The 27,741-nt window shown below is 45.1% G+C and overlaps 1 protein-coding gene across 2 annotated transcripts in view; it reads right to left on the bottom strand.

The window, feature by feature from the left end:
- trip13 (thyroid hormone receptor interactor 13) overlaps nt 1-27,741 on the bottom strand; it is a 65,099-nt gene that overhangs the window by 12,995 nt on the left and 24,363 nt on the right. For both annotated transcript variants that reach the window (XM_070880494.1, XM_070880493.1), the window contains exons 7-13: nt 22,186-22,258; nt 21,242-21,305; nt 20,509-20,595; nt 14,761-14,867; nt 4,792-4,945; nt 4,532-4,644; nt 1,816-1,885 (exon numbers count right to left, since the gene is read on the bottom strand). In XM_070880494.1, coding sequence (XP_070736595.1) covers nt 1,816-1,885; nt 4,532-4,644; nt 4,792-4,945; nt 14,761-14,867; nt 20,509-20,595; nt 21,242-21,305; nt 22,186-22,258 — 668 coding nt within the window. The remainder of the gene's footprint in view (nt 1-1,815; nt 1,886-4,531; nt 4,645-4,791; nt 4,946-14,760; nt 14,868-20,508; nt 20,596-21,241; nt 21,306-22,185; nt 22,259-27,741) is intronic.

The following is a 27,741-nucleotide window of genomic DNA, read 5'->3' as shown; positions in this document are numbered from 1 at the left end:
GGGAAATGGGTACTGAGGGAATGCTCAGCCATGATCTTATTGAATGGTGGTGCAGGCTCGAAGGGCCTACTCCTGCACCTATTTTCTATGTTTCACAAATTGACAATTCTTTGGCATCCCAGAAGATAGCGACATAATCACTGTGGAATTACTAAGATACCAAATAGCATTCCCCGATCATGTTCCAAGCTCCCTTACATTGCTCCCTTTTTCCGAAAAGGCAAAGGCTCCGCAGTAGAGAATAAATAATACGTTACTCAGCCCCACTTTGACACAAAGGCTGGAGAAGGTGATCAATATTGTACAGGAAACCTGGGATTGGTGGCCTCTAAGACAGCAGAATGGAAGGTTTCAAGGCAATATTGAGGTGACATAAAAGCTACTTTCTCTCTGTTTCTGAATGAGGAGCAAAGAGGCTGTCCATGCTCTGGAGCAGAGATCTCAGTGAGAGATGCAGTATAAAGCTTTCCATTCATAACCAACATTCAGAGAGCTAATTAAGCCTGAACTTAATCTTAACTCTCTCATCAGAACAAACCGAGTCCAGGCTACTTTGGAATAGACAATAGCTCTTTTGAGCAGGGGAATAAAATGGGGAAATTGCTGCCCAAACAATTAAAACACAAAGAAGCAGCTGCAAACACCCTGAGGAATAGAAATGAAAACTGCACAAGGATCCCATTAAACTAACCGGAAATTGTGAATTTTAGAAACATCTGTTATTCAGAATTTGAAGCAGGAGTCCCCATATAAGCAGGCTCATTGCAAGGTCATAAGATTCCAAAGCTAAAGAAATAACTTGCATTTATATAGCACCTTTCACAACCTCAGGATGTCCCAAAGCATTTTTTGAAGTGTAACCATTGTTGTAATGTAGGGAAACACAGCAGCCAATTTGTTCACAGCAAGCGCCCACAAACAGTAATGTGATAATGATTAGACAATCTGTTTTGTAGCAAGGTTGGTTGAGGGATAAATATTGGCCAGGACACTGGTGGCAACTCTCCTGCTCTTCTTTGAAATAGTGCTATGGAACGTTATGTCCACCCGAGAAGGCAGATGGTGCTTTGGTTTATTGTCTCAGCTGAAAGTCATCTGACAGTACAGCACTCTCTCTGTACTGCACTGGGAACGTCAGCCTGGTTTATGTGCTCAAGTCTCTGGAGTGAGACTTGAACTCAACCATCAGAGGATAGAATGCTACCATTGAGCCATGGCTCTGTGATCAATTGGCACATCCTTTGGAGTGGCTGAGGTGGATATATTAGTGACCCTTATAATAGGTTAGAGGGTAAGTCACCTAGCTCAGATGGGTACATTACAATTCTACTGTAAAATTCCTGCCTGAAGTTGGGCAATACAATGTAAGGAATAAGGAGTTCAAACCAAGGTTGCCAATACTGCACAGTGCAGTTGCAACCCACTTGTATTTATTTGAGAACTATGAACCCTCTCATCATTAATATTTTTGGTCAGTCATTCCAGTCAACCTAATAGAGTTCAATGTAAAAAAAAAAGCTACGGTAGCATCTGTGGAGAGAGAAACAGTGTTATTGTTTCAGGTAGATGACCTTTCATCAGAACCTGAAACGTTACCTCGATATTTCTCTCTCTTCACAGATGCTGTCTGACCTGCTGAGTATTTCAAGCATTTTCTGTTTATTTCAGATTTCCAGCACCTGCGCTATTTTGCTGTTGAGGGTAGTAATCTAATGGAATCACTCCCTGGGCATCCATCATTCTATCATCATTTGAACCCAACTATACCAGCCATTGAGGCGGACACACACAAAAATTGACTGTGTAGAAACCTACCTGAATGTACAGTGCATGAGCTAGAAAGGGTAGCTTTCGCAAAACTCGCCCGCTAAGTCCTTCACTTTTCCTGCATTTCACAAAAATAGGAAAAAGTCTTAACATAAACTTAGATCCACAGTAAATGTCAGCCCTAACATAAATAGGAACAGCACTTTAGTCATAAAGCCGAGGACTCATTAGTGCATACACAGGCCCCAAGTTCCCACACGCGGCGAAAAAGGCACACCTCAGAGCTGGGTACCTGTTTTTCGCGCCGAAAACGACGCCGGAAAAAAAGTGCGGTATTCTCGAGCTCCTTGGAGCTCGATATCTGCTTGGCGCGGCGCACAGGGGGCGGAGCCTACCACTCGCGCTGATTTTGTAAGTAGGAGGGGGCGGGTACAATTGAAATGAGGCTTCTTGGTGCCGGCAACCCTGCGCGTGCGCGTTGGAGCGTTCGCGCAGTCTGAAGTAAACATTGGCACTCGGCCATTTTTTAAAGTACTGCAGATTTGTTTCTTAGACTCCTGCAAAGGCTTGTATTTTAATTTTCTTGATATTTCTGTGTGTGAGGGAGTGCTTTTAGCAGCACTGCTGAATAAATCACCTGCTGAAATCAGTGAGTTCAGCTTTTCACTGTTAAACTTGCAGAACCGGTGCCTGCAAATTAAGGACTGTGTGTTTGGAGAAATAAAAGTGCCAATTCAACTTTGCAATGGATCAACTTCCACCAAGAACAAAGAATTTCTTGCATGAGGAAGCAAACCATTGCATAATATGTGGTGCACCCATTCTGCAAATTTAAATATAAAGATGTCGATGTGGCTGCCTCTCCCTGTCCAAATGGCCTCAGTCAGTCCCCCTCACAGCTCGAAGGCTGCTGCTGTTCTTTCTTCGGCTGCCTTCGAGCCACTGATGCCGCCCCATAAGCGTGGCCGAACGGCCTGAAGAATTTTAAATCTGCAGCTGCGTGTCCTGTGTTCATTCTTCGGCTCCCGGCCAGCCACTGACGCTGCTGCAATCCCATGGCTGAATGGCCTCAAGTCCGTCCAGGTGCTGCATCTTCGCGGGGAATGAAGGCCTGCCTCAAGCACCGCAGCTCAGCTCGAAGGCTGTTTGCTGCCTGCCGCTGCCGTCGAAACGAGACACTGACGCCACACCCTTGCCTCAAGCACTGCAGCTCAGCTCGAAGGCTGCTTGCTGCCTGCCGCTGCCGTCGAGACACTGACGCCACACCCTTGCCTCAAGCACTGCAGCTCAGCTCGAAGGCTGCTTGCTGCCTGCCGCTGCCGTCGAGACACTGACGCCACACCCTTGCCTCAAGCACTGCAGCTCAGCTCGAAGGCTGCTTGCTGCCTGCCCCTGCCGTCGAGACGAGACACTGTTGCCACACCCGCTTCAAGCACTGCAGCTCAGCTCGAAGGCTGCTTGCTGCCTGCCGCTGCCGTCGAGACACTGACGCCACACCGCTGCCTGAAAGGCCTGCCTGAAGCACTTTCACACAGGTAGGAACATGGTTTATTTAATCTTTTCTTTGCTTATAAATTTTTATTCAGGTTGGATTTATTTGTATAATATTTGTATAAGTATAACTAAGGATTGATTGTAGAATTTAATGACTTCCTTCGCCGCCCCCTCCCCCTCACCTCGTTCCCTATGCCTAATTTGTAACCTGCGCCTGATTTTTTAAAGTATGGACAAGGTTTTTTCAAGCGTACAAAAATCTTCACTTACTCCATTCTAAGTTAGTTTGGAGTACGTTTTCACTGTGGAAACTTTGAAATCAGGCGTCAGTGGCCGGACACGCCTCCTTTTGAAAAAATAATTCTGTTCCAAAGTGAAACTGTTCTACCTGACTAGAACTGCAAAAAACTAAATGTGGAGAATTCCGATTTCTAAGATACTCCGTTCTACACCAGTTGCTCCTAAAAATCAGGAGCAAATCATGTGGAAACTTGGGGCCACAGTGTGAGATTCAGATCATATACCAGCGTCTTCTTGCTGCTCTTTATAGTTAGCATGCAGCAGCTATAAAAGTAGTTTTCAAACTCTCAGCCAACTTGATGTAAACGTTTATGGGGAAGAGAACGAAAGAAAAATTACACTGGTGCGAAACTTTGATCACAAGGCGCAGTGTCGATGCACCAACATAGTGTACAATAGAGGGCTAGGAGGCTGAGTTTTGTCCTCAATTCACCCATAGGCCGTCACAGATCCCAACACAGCCAGTATAGAGAAAAAATGAGCAGATGGTAGGTGCTTTCACAGTTGAAGGGGTAGGGGGAAATCAAACAAAGTTCATGGGTACTTCTGTGTACCCCTCTAAACTTCACAACACAGGCCTGAAAACAGAGCATGTGCCGGCTTGCCTTCTCGTTCACAAACAATGCCTGGAAACCAAGGGCAAGGGAGAAAAATACTATACACACTGACCACTTGACAGCCATTAGAAACTACTGATTGAGACCCACCAGCTAGTTTCCAATTATCCTGTAATAATATAAGCTATCTTACAATACCTTAACTTTTATTCCGTTAACAACCCCAAATATATCTAGTGAAAATAAAATTTACTTAATTGGAGAGGTATATGCAGTATACAGCCAGTCCTTGTACATCCATCTTAAGTCAAGCAGTGAAAAGTACCCATGGACAAGTGACAAGGAGGTGCCTGTACATCGACTTGGCCTGGTCACACAACGAGGGCTGCTAACACACAGCAAAAGAAACTTACGCTGAAATATTCTTAAGTGCCAAACTTAGCCTGGACACATCATTTTCCAAGAAGTTGATCATCTGCAGTTCTCTCAGGGTCAGTAGTTGCTGTCTAGGGTAGATGATTTGGCGCTAAAAATCAAAAAAGAGAGTTAATAACTCCACAGATAACTCATTTTGTTCTCTCGCTTGCCCTTACGAAAAAGAAATTCATTTAGCAGTTGCAGTAAAACGACAGCTCAAGTTTCATCCCAGCAAACAGAGGCAACAGTACGATACCTTCATCAGTTCCTCCAGACAGGAGAGGTAGATCTTAAAGACAGCTTCAGCAGATGGCGGCCCAATGTACTGTTTGATATCTGCTCGGTCCACAAAAGCCAAATCTATTTTTTCTGTGATGTTTGACGTAGTCAGAATTACAACATTGGGAAATCTGTGGGGAGGTATGAGAAAGGAATCAAGTACATAGCTTAGAGCCTCAAGTGCAGAAACTTTCACAACTTGTATTTATATACAGCCTCTAACAGTAAAACTTCCCAACGCGCTTCACAGGAGTATTTTGAGACAAAAAAACGACACCGAGCCCTAAGGAGAAATTAGGGCAGATGACCAAAAGCTTGGTCAAAGAGGTAGGTTTTTAAGGAGTGTCTTAAAGGAGGAGAGATAGATAGAGACACAGATGTTTGAGGGAATTTGAGTTTAGGGCCTAAGCAACAGAAGGCACGGCCACCAATGGTTGAATGCTTATAATGAGGGATGCTCAAGAGGGCAGAATTAGAGGAGTGCAGATATCTCGGGGGTGGGGGGGGGGGGTGGGCGGTGTTATGGGGCTGGAGGAGATTACAGATATAGGGAGAGGCGAGGCCATGGAGGGATTTGAAAACAAGGATGAGAATTTTGAAATCGAGGCATGACTTAATTGGGAGTCAATGTAGGTCAGCAAACACATGGATGATGGGAGAACAGGACTTGGTGCGAGTTAGCACAGGGGGTCCTGAGTTTTGGATCATCAAGTTTACATAGGGTAGAACGTGGGATGCCTGCCAGGAGTGCACTGAAATAACCAAGTCTGGAGGTAACAAAGGCATGGAAGAGCGTATTAGCGGCAAATGAGGTGAGACAAGGGCGGAAAAAGGTCAGATTAGAGAGGTGGAAATAGACGGTGTTAGTTATGCAGTCGGAAGCTCATTTCAGGGTCAAAAATGACACCAAGGTTACGAACAGTGTGGTTCAGCCTCAAATATTAGGAAGAGGAATGGAGTCAATGGATAGGAACAGAGTTTGTGGCAGAGACCACAAATAGCTTCGGTCTTCCCAATATATAATTGGAGAAAATTTTTGCTCATCCAATACTGGAGGTCGGACAAGCAGTCTGACAATTTAGAGACCGAGGAGGGGTTGAGAGAGGTAGCGGTGAGGTAGAGCTGGGTGTCGTCAGCGTACATGTGGAAACTGATGCTGTGTTTTCCGATGATGTTGCCAAGAGGCAACATGTAGATGAGAAATAGGAGGGGGCCAAGGATAGATCCTTGGGGGAACTGCAGAGGTAAAGATGCAGGGGCGGGAAGAGAAGCCATTCTTGGTGATTCTTTGGCTATGATTAGATAGATAAAAATGGAACCAGGCGAGTGCAGTCCCATCCAGCTGGACGACAGTGGAGAGGCGTGAGTGAATAGAATCATAGAAATTTACAGCGCGGAAGGCGGCCATTTCGGCCCATCGTGTCCACATCGGCCGACCAAGAGTTATCCAGCCTAATCCCACTTTCCAGCTCTTGGTCTGTATCCCTGTAGGTTACGGCAGTTTAAGTGCACATCCAAGTATCTTGTAAATGTGGTGAGGGTTTCTGCATTTGCCACCCTTTCAGGCAGCGAGTTCCAGACCCCCACCACCTGCTGCGTGAAGACATTTCCCCTCAAATCTCCTCTCAACCTTCTACTAATTACTTTAAATTTATGCCCCCTGGTTGTTGACCCCTCTGCCAAGGGAAACAGGTCCTTCCTATCCACTCTATCTTGGCTCCTTCATAACTTTATACACCTCAATAAGGTCTCCCCTCAGCCTCCTCTGTTCCAAAGAAAACAAACCTAGGCTATCCAATCTTTTCTCATAGCTAAAATTCTCCAGTCGAGACAACATTCTTGTAAATCTCCTTTGAACCCTTTCCAGTGCAATCACATCTTTCTTGTAATATGGTGACCAGAACTGCATGCAGTACTCCAGCTGTGGCCTAATCAGTGTTCCATATAATTCAAGCATAACCTACTTGCTCTTGTTTTCCATACCTCGACTTATAAAGGCAAGTATTCCATATGCCCTCAACCACCTTATCTACCTGGCCTGCTACCTTCAGAGATCGGTGGACCTGCACTCCAAGGTCCCTTTGTTCCACTACACTTTTCAGTGTCGTGCCATTTAATGTGTATTCCTTTGCCTTGTTAGACCCCCCCAAATGTACTCTCACTTATCCAGATTGAATTCCATTTGCCACTGTTCTACCCACCTGACCAGTACATTGATATCTTCCTGCAATCCGCAGCTTTCTTCTTCTTTATCAACCACACAGCCTACTTTAGTGTCATCTGCAAACTTCTTAATCATACCCCCAACAATCAAGTCCAAGTAATTGATATATACCACAAAAAGCAAGGGACCCAGCACTGAGCCCTATGGAACCCCACTGGATACACCCATCAACCATTACTCTTTGCTTCCTGCCTCCAAGCCAATTTTGGATCCAGCTTTCCACTTTGCCCTGGATCACATGGACTATTACTTTCATGACCAGTCTGCCATGTGGGACCTTACCAAAAGCCTTGCTAAAATCCATATACACTACATCATATGCACTGCCCTCATCGACCCTCTTAGTTACTTCCTCGAAAAATGTAATCAAGTTAGTCAGACACGACCTTCCCTTGACAAATCCATGCTGACTGTCCTTGATTAATCCATGTCTTTCCAAATGAAGATTTATCCTGTCAATCAGGATTTTTTCCAATAATTTTCCCACCACCGAAGTTAGGCTGACTGGCCTGTAATTACTCGGTCTATCCCTTTCTCCCTTTTTAATCAAAGGTACAACACTAGCAGTCCTCCAGTTTTCTGGCACCACACCTGCAGCCAGAGAGGATTGGGAAATGATGGTCAGAGCCTCAGCTATTTCCTCTTTTGCTTCTCTTAACAGCTTGGGATACATTTTATCTGGGCCTGGGGATTTATTCACTTTCAAAGCTGCTAACCCCTTAATACTTCCTCTCTGACTATATTTATCTCATGTAATATTTCACACTCCTCCTCCCTCATTACAAAGTCTGCATCGCCCCTCTCTTGTGAAAACAGATGCAAAGTATTCATTAAGAATCCTACACACGTCTTCTGCATCTACACACAGATTTCCTTTATAGTCTCCAATAAGCCCTGCTCTTTCGCTAGTTATCCTCTTGCTCTTAATGTATTTATAAAATATTTTTGGTTTTCCCTGATTTTACTTGCCAACATTTTTTCATGCTCTCTCTTTGCTTTCATAATAGCACCCCTGCAGTACTTATACTCCTCTAGTTTCTGCAGTGTTGAGTTCTCGGTATCTGTCATAAGCTTCCCTTTTTTTCTTCATCTTACCTTGCATGTCCCATGAAATCCAGGGGCCTCTAGATTTGGTAACCCCACCTTTTTTGTTTTCAGGGAACATACTTGCTCTGTACCCTCAGAATCTCCTCCTTGAATGCCTCCCACTGCTCAGACATTGATTTACCATCAAGTAGCCGTTTCCAGTCCACTTTGGCCAAATCCCATTTCAGCTCAGCAAAATTGGCTTTACCCCAATTGAGAACTTTTATTCCTGATCCCCTTTGTCCTTTTCCATAACTACCCTAAATCTTACTGAATTATCACGAGCACCAAAATGCTCTCCCACTGATAGCCCTTCCACCTGCCCCTCTTCATTCCTCAAATCCAAGTCCAGAACGACCCCCTCCCTTGTTGGGCTTGTTACATACTGGCTAAAGAAGTTCTCCTGGATGCATTTTAGGAATTCCGCACCCTCTGTACCATTCACACTACGTTTTTCCCAGTTAATATTAGGGTAGTTGAAATCCCTCACTATTACAGTTCTATAGTTTTAGCACTTTGCAGCAATTTTCCCACATATTTGTTCTTCTATCTCCCTCCGATTGCTTGGGGATCTATAGTACACTCCCAGTAGTGTGATCGCCCTTTTTTTGCTCTTTAATTCAACTCATATGGCTTCGTGGAGGATGGAGTGATCAACTGTGTCAAAGGCTGCAGACAGAAGGAGGAGGGATAGTTTACCTTTAACACAGCAGCCCATGGATAGAGCCCAATCAGAACAAAACTACATTTCAAGAAAAATGGAGCATTGGCCACGAAGTCCACTGTCAGTGCAAGTTTTGTTTTGAAACCAAAAACTCCCTCCATCCCCCAGTCAGGAAATAGAAGACACCGAGATTGAAACAGATTCATGACAAGTCAGACTTTCCCAGATTTAAAAAAAATTAGGGACTTTCTACTATACAATTGATAAAACTTGCTTTAAGAACATAAGAAATAGAAACAGGAGTAGGCCATACGGCCCCTCGAGCCTGCTCCGCCATTCAATAAGATCATGGCTGATCTGATCATGGACTCAGCTCCACTTCCCCACCCGCTCCCCATAACCCCTTATCGTTTAAGAAACTGTCTATTTCGGTCTTAATGTCATTCAATGTCCCAGCTTCCACAGCTCTCGGAGGCAGCGAATTCCACAGATTTACAACCCTCAAAAGAAATTTCTCCTCACCTCGGTTTTAAATGGACGGCCCTTTATTCTAAGATCATGCCCTCTAGTTCTAGTCTCTCCCATCAGTGGAAACAACCTCTCTGCATCCATCTGGTCAAGCCCTCTCATAATCTTAAACATTTCGATAAGATCACCTCTCATTCTTCTGAATTCCAATATGAGTAGAGGCCCAACCTACTCAACTTTTCCTCATAAGTCAACCCCCTCATCCCTGGAATCAACCTTGTGAACCTTCTCGGAACCGCCTCCAAAGCAAGTATATCCTTTCATAAATATGGAAACCAAAACTGCACACAGTATTCCAGGTGTGACTTCACCAATACTCTGCATAACTGTAGCAAGACTTCCCTGCTTTTATACTCCATCCCCATTGCAATAAAGGCCAAGATGCCACTGGCCTTACTGATCACTTGCTGTATCTGCATACTATCCTTTTGTGTTTCATGCACTAGTACCCTCAGGTCCCACTGTACTGCAGCACTTTGTGATCTTTCTCCATTTAAATAATAACTTACTCTTTGATTTTCTTTATGCTAAAGTGCATGATCTCACACTTTCCAACATTATACTCCATCTGCCAAATTTTTGCCCACTCACTTAGCCTGTCTATGTCCTTTTGCAGATTTTGTGTGTCCTCCTCACACATTGCTTTTCCTCCCATCATTGTATCGTCAGCAAACAGCTACGTTACACTCAGTCCCTTCTTCCAAATCGTTAATGTAGATTGTAAATAGTTGGGGTCCCAGCACTGATCCCTGCGGCACCCCACGAGTTACTGGTTGCCAACCAGAGAATGAACCATTTATCCTGACTGTTCTCTGTTAGCCCATCCTCTATCCATGCTAATATATTATCCCCAACCCCATGAACTTATATCTTGCGCGGTAACCTTTTATGTGGCACCTTGTCAAATGCCTTCTGGAAGTCCAAATACACCACATCCACTGGTTCCTCTTTATCCACCCTGTTCATTACATCCTCAAAGAATTCCAGCAAATTTGTCAAACATGACTTCTCCTTCATAAATCCATGCTGACTCTGCCTGACCGAATTTTGCTTATCCAAATGTCCTGCTACTGCTTCTTTAATAATGGATTCCAACATTTTCCCAACCACAGATATTAGGCTAACTGGTCTATACTTTCTTGCTTTTTGGTAAAAAAGCTTTCTTCTAATCCCCTCTCCATAGTAACAGTATCTTGTCAGCCACTTAATTAAAAAAAACTAATATGTCCAATAGCAATTCTCAAACAAAATGTATTTAACAAATTATTTTATAACAATTAATGAAAGGTTGTGATTAACCTGCAACTATATTCATTCAAAATAAATTCACACCTATCTTCTCACACACAAGCACTTGTTCACAGATGTTTTTACAAAAAGAAATTGGCCAAAGTAAATGGCTACATTTAAATCTATCGTTTATTCTTTTCTAAATGTTTAAGTATCTTTTCATCCAGTTTTCCTCATTGCATTGAAACTCCCTCGCCCACACTATCCTATATTGTACCAAACCTCATTAACACTCCTGTCTAGATTAATGTTTTTTGACAGAACTCCTTTACATCACTAAAATAGAGCAGTATAAAAAAGATTGTTAGGCAAGGGTTATGGAATCAAGGCGGATAAATGTAGTTAAGATACAGATCGGCCATGATCTAAATCATCGAATTGAATGGTGGAACAGGCTGAAGGGGCTAGATCTCCTACTCCTCTTCCTATGTTCCTATAATGGCACAGCAGTTGATCCCCCATGCAGTATGTTGGAGTGCTAGGATGCTGGTTCATGGTGCAATTTTCCATATGTCAACTTTCCAGTCACTGTGGGAAGAGGCCAGGTTATGCTACACAGGACAGAAGGCACTGACTACTGCTCACCTAGTTAGAAAGAGATTTGCAAGCAATTTGCCTGCCAACCTTCCCTGTTAGGGCAGGAAGCACTGTACACAGACACGCAAAGTACAGGCAGAAGGGAAAAATAAATCAAAGTAAGCATTTATCTCCTCCTCTACTTGAACTCGAGACAACTCCTGGTTCCAAAGCTTGTTTCCCCACAGAAACACTCATCCAAAGGCTAATAAAACATTCAATTTAAATTAATTTGTTAGCACATCTTTGTGTGTCTGTGTGTATACACGGGCAGTAGGGAGGGATTATTAAAATCTCTGGCCGGCCATTGAGCAACGTTCCGCACGTGTACACGTGTGGGGGCCATTGGAGGGAGCAGCGTGCGGCGGCATACCACTGCAGGGAGCAGCACGTGCTGCTACAGAAGGGCGATGGCTACGAAGCCAGGTCTCTGACTGCAGTGCGGGCAGGCATAGCAGGAGGGGCGAAAGAGCAGCATGAGTCCTTAAAGGGAAGTGACCGGGGCCTAGGAGAGGAGAGTTTGGGGCCCAGAAGAGGAGAGGGCCCAGGGGCAGCACGGGCCAGCCCACACTGCTATATGTGCGCGCGCGCTTGGTCCATGCAGCACAGGTGGTCTCCAGTCATCTTGGGTAACCCTTGCCACTGGACGAAGACCTAGCTCTGTCAAGTCCGTGTGGTGGCTGGTGTGTAACGGTCATCACACGTTAAAAAAATCCAAGCACAGGCATCTCCCACCCTTCACGAAGTAGTTCAATCTGAAATTTTAGGTCCTTCATTGAAACGCCTGTGAACTCATCCCTTCTTGGCGTGGAAGCAAGTCATCCTCGCTTTGAGGGACTGCCGATGATGATGGAGTTAGCACAATTATGTGATCAGTTCTTAAAATAGACATTTGAGGGGGAACTTTAACCTCAAAAAACAGGATGTTCGTGCTAAAAATCTGAATCCTGACCACCAACCCGCCTACTTCCAGTTTTAAAAGAGACGGGCAGCCAAACCGCTCACAGGAGGCGGGTCACCCATTTAAACATTATAATGAGGCTAGCGTGCCTCAGATTTAACCAGTATTTTAAATTTAACAATTAATGGTCAGGTATTGCAGGCCTCGTGAAACCCGACAGCTAATGGAAGGTAAGGACTATTGGATCCAGGAGGCAAGTATTCAGCAACCTGCCTAACGCCACTCCCCTCTTCCACTGCGATCGTCTTCCTGGCCTCCCCCATCACCTCGATCAATGATCTTCAGGCCGCCCCAATGTTTACTGCTCTACCGGACCCCTGATGTCGTTCCCCTCCCTCCCCTCACCAATGCTCCTCCAGCCCCCGATATCACCTGTCTCCCTCCCGACGTTCCTCTGGCCCCCCAAAGTCGACTGCCTGCCTCCCCCCAATGCTCCTCTGGCCCCTCCCCCCCCCCCGGATGTCATCTGCCTGTCTCTCCCAGACATTCCTCCATCCTCCCGATGTCGTCTGCCTGCCTCTCCCAGACGCTCCTCCAGCCCCTGATGTCGTCTCTCTCCTCCCATGATGCTCCTCTAGCCCACCGATGATGCCTGCTTTTCCCAATGACTCTCCTCTGGCCCGTCGATGTCATCAGCTCCCCTGGCTACGTGCTCCTCTGGCCCCCATTCAATCATCCTCCACACATCACCCCCCACACCTGATCAGTCCCAGGCTCCCCCTTGATTATCCACCCCACCCCCCAGCACCTGCCCGATCACCCTCCGGCCTCCACCTCGATGCTTCCCTCCCTCCCTCCTTCCTCTGTGGCTTCGTGCTGTAAGCCTACCCACCCGCCCGCAGCCAGCCTGCCTCTCCAGCTGTGGGTGGGAAATAGAGTTTTCAAATGCAAAGAGTAGAGACTAGAGGGATATGGGGGTGGGATAGGAAGAGGTAATTAGAGTGGCAGGAGGCTCAGTGGAGTATAAATACGGTTGCGTTTATTTCCCTTCTCTTTTATGTATGCATCAAGCCTCTCCTTAAATGCATCAATGCTATCTTCTTCAACCACTCCATGTGTCAGTGAGTTCCACATAGTCAGTCTCATTTATTTCCAACACCAAATTTCTGATTGGTCCTCGTGGAGGACAAGACACACCCAGCAGTTTATCTGGAGTGTGTAATTAAATCCTGACTGCCTAAGTAATCAAGTACTTTGCAAAGTGTCATTCGAACCATTCTGACTGCCAGGCTCCAGACAGAACAGAGCTCACATAGAACAGACAGGGTTCACCCTCGTGGGTTAAGACATTCTCCCACACTGGCATAGATCAGTTGGCCTGTTACTGTGATGTAAATTCTATGCAGTGTAATTCTATGTAACTCCTCACTTGGCAGGACAGAGTCTGGTTTAGGGAATACTACAGCCAGCCTATTTCAAATTGCAGTCACATTTAATTTTCTGGATCTATGACAGAAGATGTCTGTGTAAACTCATCCAAATCGGATACCCATTTAGTACATTTATATTGGCCAAACTCTAAATAATTGAAACCATTCCACAGACTTTGGCTTGAGAGCAAAGACAATTTAGAACAGACAAGTAGGTAAACTGCATTAACAAACTGCATATGCTCCAAATGTTTTGCCACCATTGCTTTTTTTTTAAATAACTTGTTCTCAGGATGTGGGTGACACCAGCAAGGCTGCATCTTTATCGCCCATCCCTAGTTTACCTATGGTGGTGGTGGACTTTCTCCTTGAACCACTGCAGTCCTTGCGATGATGAGGCTCCTATGATGATTGCTGCAATCACTGCATGCAGCGGGTTTTTTTTGATATTACTGACATAGCCTGATTATGCGCAGGTGGACAACGTTTAAACTGAAATTTTAAAAAAAAATTCTAAATCTGTACATGCAGAGATAAACTTTCTACACTACTTTTCCTATAACAACCAATGATAGTATTTGAGTTATTATAGAAAAGGTTTATTCTGTATAGAAATATTAGGCCCAATAAACAATGCTTTCACCCATTAGTCCCCAAGAACATAGATGATAGGTTTATGGCCCTGAAATTCCAGCCTCCCGGGTTTGTACGGAGTGTGTATGGACCCGGGAAGGCATCGTAAAAGCCGGTTTTCAGCACACAATGCGCATGCGCTGAAAACCGGCTTTTCCAATTTGTCAAGCTGGTGCTTGACAAATCCAATGCATCTCGGCAGTCAGGACATTTGCATGGGCAAAATTGCATTATTTACCCACATCTTGCCCAGCAGATGTCCTGAAAACTCTTGCGCCTGATAAAAGCAGGCGCATAGCCTACTTTTACAGGCGTAAGAGTTTTAAAACACACTTAAAGCATAAAATTTAAAAAACACATTTTATTTTTAAAAACCCTGCCCACTGTTAAATTTATTCTAAAGCATAATTAAAAATGTTTTGTATTTTTTTTTTATAATCGGATTTAAAAAAAATACATAAATAACTAATTTAAATGAATTTTAAATATGTGGTGTATTTTTTCTATTTTTTAATTAATGTTAATCTCAACTATACAAAACGTGGCTCATTAACTGGTTAAACTGTCAAAGTATAATGTGTTATAGAGAAACAGCTCTAACAGTTAAAGCTTACCTTTTGATCTGGTCTATTTGTGTCAACACAGCATTAACTACTCGAATGGCATCGGATGGCTCTGTGCCAGCCTTTGAAGCATTCCTGGCTGCTGTCAAACTTTCAACCTGTAGTACGAGGGACACTGAGTGAATTGATAACCTTGTTGTAAGCAGGCCATGATCTACACTGCATTTTTAAATCCAGCTTTCAGGACAACTAACTTCTCTTTCAAAAATAAAAGTTTGCTGGTCAAATTCCTCCAAATTATGCTCATTATTGAACGAGTAATGTTTCTTTGTCACTTAAAATAAAAACTGAACACATTCGTTCAGAAGCTCATGTGACAACAGATTAAATTAATTCTAATAATGCATTAATAGTTCCAAAGTCTTCAATAGAGTACTCCTAACGATAGTGACACCCCACCAAGACAACCGAAGAAAAACACTACCATCACGGCGGCATTTAAAAAAAAAAGCAGTAGCTAGCAACAGAAAAACACAGGCAAACCAACTAACATAACTATGGCAGAAACACACAAATTTGATGACGCTTTTAGGTCCCTTCACAGACTCCCAAGGTCTGGGGATTACAGGTTGAAATCTTATGACCTAGAATAATGGATACCCAAGATTGCTTACAAGGATTTGCTCTAGTTTGTATTGTTCCAGGTGATGCCAAACAGCAAAGTCCAAGGATTAGCAATACTAACATGAAAATGGGAAGCAATAAAGGCAATCAGTGCTTACTGTATATTAGACGGTGAAGTCTTGGGAATCATCCTCCCCAATCACTAATGTTTACTCCCAGGGTGGCAAAATAAAAAACAAAACAGGAAAAACTCAAAGAAATTCCTCCTCAACTCTATAAGGCAATGAAGCAAGCTCTAGCTCATGGTTATCCGTGTCATTACTTGACTTACTTAACTAACCATTTCCTCTCCATCACCCAGTATGTCTAAATTTCCTTAGAAAATGATTGTACACAGGAACATAGGAACAGGAGTAGGCCATTCAGCTCTTTGAGCCTATTCCACAATTCTATTCAATGATTGATCTGTACCCCAAATCCATTTACCCACTTTTCTCCAGTTAGTGATAGCCTTGCGCAACAAAACTATCAATCTCAGTCTTGAAAATTTCAAAAGATCCAGCATTCACAGCACAATACCCCAAAAGATAATTTCTATTAAAATTGATCCTGCCCCAGATGTCAGCCTTCCAACTATCTCTCTCTGCTTTTAAAATCCTATCTGCCAAAATATATCCATCAACGACTTGAAATATATAACCTCTCACTTGCACTGTCTCCGAGTCGGCTATTCCATATATTCATCACCCATTGCATTGAAGAAGTTTTACCTCAGCTGTGTCTACAGACTGGATTTTCCCCAAGTCCCACCTGCATGGTGCGGGGAGACTGGGCAACCCAGAAGTTTTAACTCCAGTGTGCGTGCGACGGAAAGGGCCGTTTCCCCACCCGGAAGTCAGGTTGGCTTCCAGTCGAGCGAGTAACGTGGACCAGGAGACCACAAGATGAGGCAGGTAGGTGCTGAGCCCAGGATGGTGAGGGGGGTTCCAAGCAGTTGGTGGGGGGTGGGGGCGGGGTGGAGGTGTTCAATCTCCGACCCCGGGACTGAGACATGAACCCCAGGAGAGCAGGGACGGGGTTCGCTCTCTGATCCCGGGGGGGGGGGGGGGCAGGCTGCTGCTGGGGGAGCTTGACGGATTGCAAGTTCCAGGCTTTTGCGCACAAACACGGAAATTACGGCCTTGTACGCGCCCCTTGGGGCCACAAATTACAGCCCGTTAATGATGTCCAATGTGCAGACGAATGCACTTCTAGTTGGACAAGTGGGATTTAGCATCTTTAAAGCTCAATTAATTCGTTGATTGACAAAAAAATAAGAACAAATCTGCTGATAAGTGTTGAGCAAAGCTATCACTGACTGAGGCAGTTATGGGTTCATGCCCCACTTTGGACTGGGAACAGTATCTAGGCAGATACTCCAGTGCAGTACTGAGGGAGTACAAAGGTACCATCTTTCGGATGAGACATTAAAGTAAAGCCTCATCTGCCTATACAGATCCGAAGAACATAAGAAAATAGGAGGAGTAGACCACCTAGCCCCTCGAGCCTGCTCCGCCACTTAGTAAGATCATGGCTGATCTGATCATGGACTCAGTTCCACTTCCCTGCCCACTCCCTATAACCCTTTACTCCCTTATCGCTCAAAAATCTGTCCATCTCCACCTTAAATATATTCATTGACCCAGCCTCCACAGCTCTCTGGGGCAGAGAATTCCATAGATTTACAACCCGGAGAAGAAATTCCTCCTCATCTCAGTTTTAAATGGGCAACCCCTTATTCTGAGACTATATCCCCTAGTTTTAGCTTCCCGAGTGGAAATATTCTCTCTGCATCCACCTTGTCGAGCTCCCTCATTATCTCATGTGTCGATAAGATCACCCCTCATTCTTCTGAACTCCAATGAGTATTGACCCAATCTACCTTCATAAGTCAACACCCTCATCTCCAGAATCAATCTAGTGAATCTTCTCTGAACAGCCTCCAATGCAAGTATATTCTTCCTTAAACACGGAGACCAAAACTGTACACAGTACTCTTGGTGTGGCCTCACCAATACCCTGTAGAGCTATAGCAGGACTTCCCTGCTTTTATACTCTATCCCCCTTGCAATAAAACATTCCATTTGCCTTCCTGATTACTTGCTGTACCTGCATACTAACTTTGTGTTTCATGCACAAGGACTCCCAGGTCCCTCTGTACTGCAGAACTTTGCCATTTTTCTCCATTTAAATTATAATTTGCTTTTCTATTTTTTCTGCCAAAGTGGATGACCTCACATTTTACCACATTATACTCCATCTGTCAAATTTTTGCCTACTCACTTAGCCTGTCTATATACCTTTGCAGATTGTGTGTGTCCTCCTCACAATTTGCTTTCCCACCCATCTTTGTATCATCAGCAAACTTGGCTACATTACACTCGGTCCCTTCATCCAAGTCATTAATATAGATTGTAAATAGTTGAGGACCCAGCATTGATCCCTGCAGCACCACATTAGTTACTGTCTGCCAACCTAAAAATGACCCAATTATCCCATCTCTCTGTTTTCTGTTATTTAGCCAATCCTCTACCCATGCTAATATATTACCCCCAACCCCGTGAATTTTTATCTTGTGCAGTAACCTTTTATGTGGCACCTTATCGAATGCCTTCTGGAAATCCAATGGCACTATTCGAAGAAGAGCAAGGGAGTTCTCCATTTTCATCCCTCAATCAACACTACCAAAAATGGAATAACTGGGCATTTATCTCACTGCTGTTTGCAGGATCTTGCTCTGGAAAATCGGCTGCTTGGCTTGCCTACATAGTTCTTAATGAATCTTCTTAGCCAGTCCCTCGATTCGAGGATGACTTGCTTCCACACCAAAAAGGGATGAGTTCCCAGGTGTTTCAATGAAGGACCTGACATTCCAGGATTTAAAAAAAAACATGTGGTGGTCCTTGCACACCAGCCACTACACAGGCTTGACAGAGCTAGGTCTTGTTCCAGTGGCAAGGATTAAACAAAGCAACTGGAGACCAGCTCTATGCACTGACCTAGTGCGCACAAATAATGATAGGTTATAATACATGGTTCTTAATGAATACTTTGCGTCTGTTTTCACAAAATAGAAGGGTGATGCAGGAACTACTATTGAGAAGTGTGAAATATTAGATGAAATAAACAGTGAGGGAGGAGGTATTAAGGGGTTTAACAGCTTTGAAATGGATAAGTCCCCAGGCCTGGATGAACTGTATCCCAGGCTGTTAAGCGAAGCAAAAGAGGAAATAGCAGAGGCTTTGAAGATTTTCCAATCCTCTCTGGCTTCAGGTGTGGTGCCAGAGGATTGGAGAACTGTTAATGTGGTATCTTTCTTTAAGGGAGAAAGGGATAGACCGAGTAATTACAGACCAGTCAGCTTAACCTCGGTAGTGGGGAAATTATTGGAAAAAATCCTGAAGGACAGGATAAATCAAAGATAGTCAGCATGGATTTGTTAAGGGAAGGTCATATCTGACTAACTTGATTAAATTTTGAGGTGGTAACCAAGAGTGAAGGCAAAGTTTATGATGTAGTATATTTGGATTTTAGCAAAACTTTTGATAAGGTCCCACATGGCAGACTGATCACAAAAGTAAAAACCCATGGGATCCAGGGCAAAGTGGCAAGTTGGATCTAAAATTGGCTCAGAAGCAGGAAGCAAAGGGTAACGGTTGATGGTGTTTTTGCAACTGGAAGCATGTTTCCAGTGGGGTTCCACAGGGCTCTGTATGAAGTCCCTTGCTTTTTGTGATATAAATCAATGATCTAGACTTGAATGTAGGGGTATGATTAAGAAGTGTGATGATGATACTAAAATCAGCTGTGTGGTTGATAATGAAGAAGAAAGCTGCAGATTGCAGGAAGATATCAATCAGCTAGTCAGGTAGGCAGAACAGTGGCAAATGGAATTTAATCTGGAGAAGTGTGAGGTAATGCATTTGGGGAGGGCTAACAAGGAAAGGGAAAACACATTAAATGGTAGCATACTGAGAAGTGTAGATGAACAAAGGGACCTTGGCGTGCATGTTCACAGATCCCAAAGTAGGCCAGGTAGATAAGGCGGTTAAGGCAGCATTCGGAATGCTTGCCTTTATTAGCCAAGCACAGAATACATGGGGGGGGGGGGGGGGGATGCTTGAACTGTATAAAACACTGGTTACGCCACAGCTGGAGTACTGCGTGCAGTTCTAGTCATCGCTTTACAGGAAGGACGTGATTGCACTGGAGGGCACAGAGGAGATTTACGAGGATGTTGCCGGGAGTGGAGAATCTCAGATACGAGGACAGATAGGCTGGATTTGTTCTCATTGGAACAGAGCAGGCGGAGGTGTATAAAATTATGAGGGGCCTAGATATAGTGGATAGAAAGGGTCGATTTCCATTAGCAGAGGGGTCAACAACCAGGGGGCATAAATTTAAAGTTGAAGGTTTAGAGGAGATTTGAGGAGAAATTTCTTCAGAGGGTTGTGGGGCTCTGGAACTCACTGCCTGAAAGGTTGGTAGAGGCAGAAACTCTCACCACATTTACAAAGTACTTGGATGTGCACCTGAAGTGCGACCTAGAGCTGGAAAGACTGGATAGCCTCTTGTTGGCCAACATGGAAACGATGGGATGAAATGGTCTCCTTCCGTGCTGTAAACTTCTATGATTCTATGATAACAGTGACTGCACTTCAAAAGCAGTGATCACTGATTGCAATGCCTTTGGGATGTCCTGAGGACATGGAAGGTTCTACATAAATGTGTTTTAATACCCAATTATTAACAGTACAATCTGCTAAAATAAATTCTAAACCAATGCAACTAATAAAACATGGAATACAGCAACAAACTTCTCTACCAATTTTCTGCCACTTAGTAATACAGTACAAAGTGGTCCAGTGACATCTAGTGGCAGATAACCATGTTTGAGCTGAATTTTTATAAATAGGTCTGACACAGAATCACAGATTTTACAGCACAGAAATAAGCCATTCGACCCAACTGATCTATGCTGGTGTTGATGCTCCACATGAGTCTCATCTTAACTTACTTTATCTCATAATACTCAAAATAAAACAATTTGGAAAAGATCCATCACGAGCCAATTCAAACTTGTCTCTCAGTAGTTCTACTTTTAGATGTTCTTTAGGACAGAATGCATTGTCTTACCTCATCAATTAAAACAAATACAAGGGATTCCGTGTCCATAATTAAGTCCCGAATGGTTTGAAACATCTTTGTAACAAGTTTTCCACTCTGTTTAGAAAGATATTTTTAAAATTAAAATTCAGTTAATATTAACACACCTCACTGTTGCTCTAAATTTAGCTAAGATTCGCCAGAAAAAAAAAGCATCAAATGTTTTCAAGTTCTAACTTAACATTGACACAAATTGTGTGCAAGATTTTTATGCCTTTTTCCACTTCTCTTACACAAACTGGTAACCATGGTAAACTGGTACCTGCCAATCTAATCTGCTGACCATTCCAAAGGTTTGTCTGAATGACCTTGCATTCAGTCATCACTAAAAACTGATAGGGGTTTAATAACACCACACTTTCTAGATAAATGTGACAAGTTGTCCAAGTTTACTTAGAATCAACTCTTATGCAACACAATGCACGTGTTGACCTTTCTAGAGTATATTAAAGAAAAATTAAACGTCAATATCACCCCAAATTTCATTATGTAGGTACAAGAGGTTTAGGAAATGCGAGTTAATGATTATATTAAATAATCAGCTTTTTGTGCTCAAGATCATCAGCATTTAACAATAATATGGTTTAATGAGAATAAGTTATTTAAAAAAAAAATTCTGGCTTGAAATGGTAAAGCTTTAAAGACTACAAAATGTTGTTATAAGAAAATAATCTGAATATGAAAATGTATGGGGCATACTTACCTCAGAAAACCATTTAGAGAAGAGACTGTGGCTGTTTATTTCTATTAGTTGTCCATACCGGTACCTGAAACACATACAGTTGCAAATAGTTTCTTGAAGACTTTTTAAAATAAAATTTAAGTTCATTGGCCAGCAAATCCTCACAGCAATTAATAAACACTAATTACTGTCATAAAAATAAAGTGATCTGGGAACTGCTTGTTTCTCTGATTTGTGGCTATTTTGTGTTTCACATTCAAACATAAAAGTGACAATAAAAAGTCTGACTAGCTTACAATCAATGATTAATCTCTGCTCTCTCGTGACACCCAAAGCATGATAAAAGTTGTAGTCACTGAACACAGTCACACCATGCAAATTATTAAGCCACCACTGCTACTATCCCACCTAAGGTGCCAGCAGGTTTAATACTGCGGTGAGGGACAAAGGTGAATAATGGTTTTGCTACATTGCAAGTTTGAGGTTTAATACACACTGGAATTCAAATTTAACAAATCTAAGTTACGAGACCCACCAAAAACAGTAGTTACTTTGTGTTACGTGAGAGATATCATGTTATAAATACATTAATAATCATGAGAACTTGACTTTAATTCCATCAGGCTGGGATGTAATCAAACTCAAGTTCCAGAGGTGAAAGGTTAGAACTTGTATGCTAATCCATTGGATCACCCAGACCCCTTATTTGGGAAATAGTTGAATTGGGTTCTGCATTATCCATATTTTGTGCAACAATATTTTGTGTACCAACTCTTCTTTACCTTCCCTTCTCCCCTAATGTCCCTGAAAATAGCCACCAATTAATTAAGGGCCAATAAAATACCAGTCACGTGCTTTACTTCCAGCAAAGAATATATATATATTTTTAAATGTGAACAATTAACAATGCAACAAAACTCAAAAAATTGCTTCATTCAATGTAACATTATTTTTGTGGAGCTCACCGGTGAGAAAATCGAATGGTGAGTTTTTGAGCCAGTGCTTTACATAAAGATGTTTTACCAGTTCCTGGGGGACCTGTGTTAAGAAGAGAAAGCAAAGAACTCTCAACATTTGTGTGTTTATTATTGTTATGATCTAGAATGCACTGCCTGAAAGGGTGGTGGAAGCAGATTCAATAGTAACTTTCAAAAGGGAATTGGATAAACATAGGAAGAGGAGTAAGCCATTCAGCCCCTTGATCCTGTTCCGTCATTCGATGAGATCATGGCTGATCTGCGATCTAACTTCATAGACCTGCCTTTGGGCCACATCCCTTAATACCTTTGGTTAACAAAAAGCTATCAATGTCTGATTTAAAATTAATTGATCGAGCATCAATTGCTGTTTGCGGAAGAGAGTTACAAACTTCAACCACCCTTTGTGTAGAAGTGTTTCCTAATTTCATTCCTGAAAGTCTTAAAAATTAGAGCCAGACCTGTGCCCACTAGTCCTAGAAGCCCCAACCAGCAGAAATAGTTTCTCTCTATCTATCCGATCTGTTCCCCTTAATATCCTGAAAACTTCGATCAGTTCACCCCTTAGCCGTCTAAATTCGAGGGAATGCAACCCTAATTTGTGTATTCTCTCCTCGAAACTTAACCCTTGAAGTCCAGATATCTTTTGGTAAACCTACACTGCACTCCCTCTAAGGTCAATATATCCTTCCTAAGGCGTAGTGCCCAGAACTGCTCACAGTACTTCAGGTGTGGTGTAACCAGGGTTTTGTATAGCTGCAGCATAACTTCTGCCCCCTTGTATTCTAGTCCTCTAGATATAAAGGCCAGCATTCCATTAGCCTTTTTGATAACTTTCTGTACCTGTTCAGGACATTTTAATGATTTATATACCTGAACACCCAAGTATCTTTGGGCAATCCACCACTGTTTTTAAAAAGAAAAAAAATGCAGGATTATAGGGGGAGAGCAGGGAGTGGGAGATATATTGGACAGTTGTTTCAAAGTGCTGGGATAGGCAGGATGGACCGAATGTCTTCTTGTGCTGTATGATTCCACTTGGCTAACTTTTCCTACCTCCCTCTCAGCTGGGCTGTGTCCACACAAGCACCTGCAGTAGCCCCTGCCATTCTGCTAACTGAGCCATTCTTCACGCCAACATAGACACGGCTTTCAAAGATCCGTCAGCTATGGTATCACATCAAAGCACAATCGTTCCCTCAACCAATGCCCATACACATGCACTTTAGAGTGGGAGATGATTGGCAGCAATGACGAGCAGGAATTCAGCTCGATTTTAATCTTTCCTCACCAGAGAATGCTGAAGTAATATTTATTTTTAAAGCAGGCTTTTTATACAATGGGCCAAAAATCGCAGTCTCTACAGGCGCGTGCGATGTGCGCACGCACCCATAGAGGCCCCTGCAAGTGCCGATTTTAGGCACACGATGCACGTGTCTAAAGCCAGCACTTCCGATCTGTGACAGATCCACGCATCCCCAGGAGGAGGGCTGGAGCTCCCATGACTATGAATGAGAATACTACATTGGGACTGGCGGTCCAGGCCCGCGTGATCCCAGGATACGCCTAAGCTCCTGGAATACATGGGCCCCTACGCTGGACTGCGCAGCTAGGCCTCAGAGCGCAAGTCTACAGTCCTTTGGGACCACCAGGCATTTTCGTTAAAAAAATTTCGGTCAGGGGCATCACTGCAATTTTTGGCCCACTGTGTTTTATGCAATGTTTCAACACAATATGCCTAAGCTCCCGTGGACAGAGTCCCAATAAGCAAAGAGCACATTTGAATAGGTTGTTCGTCACAAAGCACTCCATTCGTTTGCTTCTTACATTTGAGAAAGTCTTTATTATTCAAAGCCCTGTTAAACTGGAAGAGTCACTTGCTGCATCAGTCACATGAACCTCAGAGTGTATCTATGCAAATAGTTCGAGTAGGTACTCTGCTTAGGCACTGGAATATAGGGCCCAAGTTTCGGGCCACGCCTAGAACGGCGCAGCCCCGACCTGGACGCCCGTTTTTCGCGCCACAAAGTGCGCCTAAAAAAAAACTTCGATTCTCCGGCTCCCTGCTGGTCCTCTGGAGCCGGGCGCGGCGCAGCACGAGCTGTAGGGGGCAGAGCCAGGTCCCTGCGCTGAAAACAGTGCCGGGACCTCTGCACATGCGCGCTACAGTGGGCGCGCATGTGCTGTAGCTCCAGGCGCCCAAAATTGTGTGGGAGAGCCCGAAGCACGCAGCCCCTAGCCCTGGCCGAATGGCCTCACTGGGGTTGCGTGAAAAAGGCTGCCTCCCACGCCCAGCTCCTGCTTCCTCCCGACCCTCCCCCCGCTCTCTCTCCCTCCCCCCCCACCCCAGGACCGGACCGGACCCGCCCCCTCCCCCCCACCCGACCTCCCTCTCCCCTCCCCCCGGCCTCCCTCACACCACCACCCCGACCCGACCTCCTTCCCCCCGGCCCCCCCACCCGACCTCCTTCCCCCCGGCCCCCCCACCCAACCTCCTTCCCCCCGCCCCCGACACAAACCGATCCCCCTCTGCCACCCCCCCCCTCCCCTGAACTCCCTCCCTCCCTCCCTCCCCACCCCCTACCCGAACCAACCCTCCCTTCCTCCTCACCCCGACCCGTGCTCCCAACCGCGGCGCCCCCCCCCCCCCACGGACCTGACCTACGCTGCCCCGGACCCAACGCCACCTACCTGTAAATCTGGTGCTGGGGACGGGCCCTGACCGAAGTCTCGGGCCCAGCCGGGCCCGGCCCATTCATCCTCCCTCCCCCCTTCTCCTTTCCTTCCCCCTGCCCTTCTCCTTTCTTTCTTCCCCCCCACCCCCTCGTCTTCTTTCTTTCTTTCCCCCCCCCCTCGTCTCCTTTCCCCTCTCCCCCCCCCCCATCTCTATCCCCTCTCCCCCCCCCCCATCTCTATCCCCTCTCCCCCCCCCCCCCCCATCTCTATCCCCTCTCCCCCCCCCCCATCTCTATCCCCTCTCCCCCCCCCCCATCTCTATCCCCTCTCCCCCCCCCCATCTCTATCCCCTCTCCCCCCCCCATCTCTATCCCCTCTCCCCCCCCCCCATCTCTATCCCCTCTCTCCCCCCCCATCTCTATCCCCTCTCTCCCCCCCCATCTCTATCCCCTCTCCCCCCCCCATCTCTATCCCCTCTCCCCCCCCCATCTCTATCCTCTCTCCCCCCCCCCATCTCTATCCCCTCTCCCCCCCCATCTCTTTCCCCTCCCCCCCCATCTCTTTCCCCTCTCCCCCCCCCCATCTCTTTTCCTTTCCCCTCTCCTCCCCCCCCCCCATCTCTATCCCCTCTTCCCCCCCCCTTTCCCCTGCTCCTCTTGCCCCCCCTTTCCCCTGCTCCTCTTGCCCCCCCTTTCCCCTGCTCCTCTTGCCCCCCCTTTCCCCTGCTCCTCTTGCCCCCCCTTTCCCCTTCTCCTCTTGCCCCCCCTTTCCCCTTCTCCTCTTGCCCCCCCTTTCCCCTTCTCCTCTTGCCCCCCCTTTCCCCTTCTCCTCTTGCCCCCCCTTTCCCCTTCTCCTCTTGCCCCCCCTTTCCCCTTCTCCTCTTGCCCCCCCTTTCCCCTTCTCCTCTTGCCCCCCCTTTCCCCTTCTCCTCTTGCCCCCCCTTTCCCCTTCTCCTCTTGCCCCCCCTTTCCCCTTCTCCTCTTGCCCCCCCTTTCCCCTTCTCTTCTTGCCCCCCCCTTTCCCCTTCTCCTCTTGCCCCCCCTTTCCCCTTCTCCTCTTGCCCCCCCTTTCCCCTTCTCCTCTTGCCCCCCCTTTCCCCTTCTCCTCTTGCCCCCCCTTTCCCCTTCTCCTCTTGCCCCCCCTTTCCCCTTCTCCTCTTGCCCCCCCTTTCCCCTTCTCCTCTTGCCCCCCCCTTTCCCCTTCTCCTCTTGTCCCCCCTTTCCCCTTCTCCTCTTGCCCCCCCTTTCCCCTTCTCCTCTTGCCCCCCCTTTCCCCTTCTCCTCTTGCCCCCCCTTTCCCCTTCTCCTCTTGCCCCCCCCTTTCCCCTTCTCCTCTTGCCCCCCCTTTCCCCTTCTCCTCTTGCCCCCCCTTTCCCCTTCTCCTCTTGCCCCCCCTTTCCCCTTCTCCTCTTGCCCCCCCTTTCCCCTTCTCCTCTTGCCCCCCCTTTGCCCTTCTCCTCTTGCCCCCCCTTTGCCCCCCTTTCCCCTTCTCCTCTTGCCCCCCCTCCTCCCCCTCCCCTCGCTGTCAGAAACACAGACACTGACAGACAGAGAGTGAGAGACACACACAGACAGACAGAGAGATAGCGACACTGACAGAGACACACTGGGGGGGGGGGGCATCCCAGCACGCTGTTGGAGGGCTCCCGGTGCTGCAGTCGGTAAGTAGAAAATGTTTTATTAATTTTTTTTGATTGATTTATTGGTTGATTTATTGATGTTTTTATCATTTATTATTGATGATGGTTCTTTATTTGTAAAACTGAAGTGTTTAATGTTTGTAAACTTCCCTTTAAACTTCCCCCCCCCCCCCATTCCCTACGCCTGATTTGTAACCTACGCCTGATTTTCTAAAGTGTAGACAAGGTTTTTTCGAGCATACAAAAATCTTCACTTACTCCATTCTAAGTTAGTTTGGAGTAAGTTTTCATTGCCGAAACTTTGAAAACAGGCGTAAGTGGCCGGACACGCCCCTTTTTGAAAAAAAAATTCTGTTCCAAAGTGAAACTGTTCTTACTGACTAGAACTGGAGCAAACTAAATGGCGAGAATTTGAATTTCTAAGATACTCCGTTCTACACCAGTTGCTCCAAAAAATCAGGAGCAACTGAGGCCAAAACTTGGGTCCATAGTACTGTACTGACACTCAGTGCTGCAATGATGCATCTTGCAAAATTTTGCAATTCTATTCAAAAGCAATTACTTGAAAGAATCTTCTTGTTCAATTGGAATGCTCCTTTGCACGAGATTTAGAGCAGTAAGTAGTCAAGTAAATAATGTACAAGACAGAATGTTGCTCGACAAATTACTCATTTTTCTTGATGTATGTGACATTGTAATCCTTTGGTTTGTCACTCCGCTACCTAACTTACTGTACAAATTACATTTTCCTCCAATTTTCTCCCCTCCTGCCTTGTATCATTGACTTCTGACGATTTCCACGGTGCAGGCCACTCTCTGGTTCCACATCCAATGGCCATTCTTTACGTGTGATCCGAGACAGAATGCCTGCATGCTATTCAACCATAGAGGGCATCCCAGTACAGTCCACAATCTAACTATGCACATTTTTCAATAAAAATTACTGAAAAGGGACCAATTTTTCTTCTTCCTAACTCAGAGGGCTGATAGGAAAATAGGATGATAGGTGTAGGAGTAGACTATTCAGCCCCTCAAGCCTATTCCACCATTCAATTGGATTATGGCTGATCTGTACCTGATGAAATGCTTCTCCAAACTGGATATGTAACAAAATAAACTTGGTAGTATGTACTACAACTTGTACTCGTACATACTGCAATAATAATTGCTGTAGTATTATCTAATAGTACAAAGACCCATCCCTTTAACCATTTCACCTTGTCATGCCA

The sequence above is a fragment of the Pristiophorus japonicus genome, chromosome 5 (assembly GCF_044704955.1).
Source record: "Pristiophorus japonicus isolate sPriJap1 chromosome 5, sPriJap1.hap1, whole genome shotgun sequence".
Taxonomy (NCBI): Eukaryota; Metazoa; Chordata; class Chondrichthyes; family Pristiophoridae; genus Pristiophorus; species Pristiophorus japonicus.
Note: the sequence above shows the minus strand (reverse complement) of the source record. Positions and strands in the feature narration are given on the sequence as shown.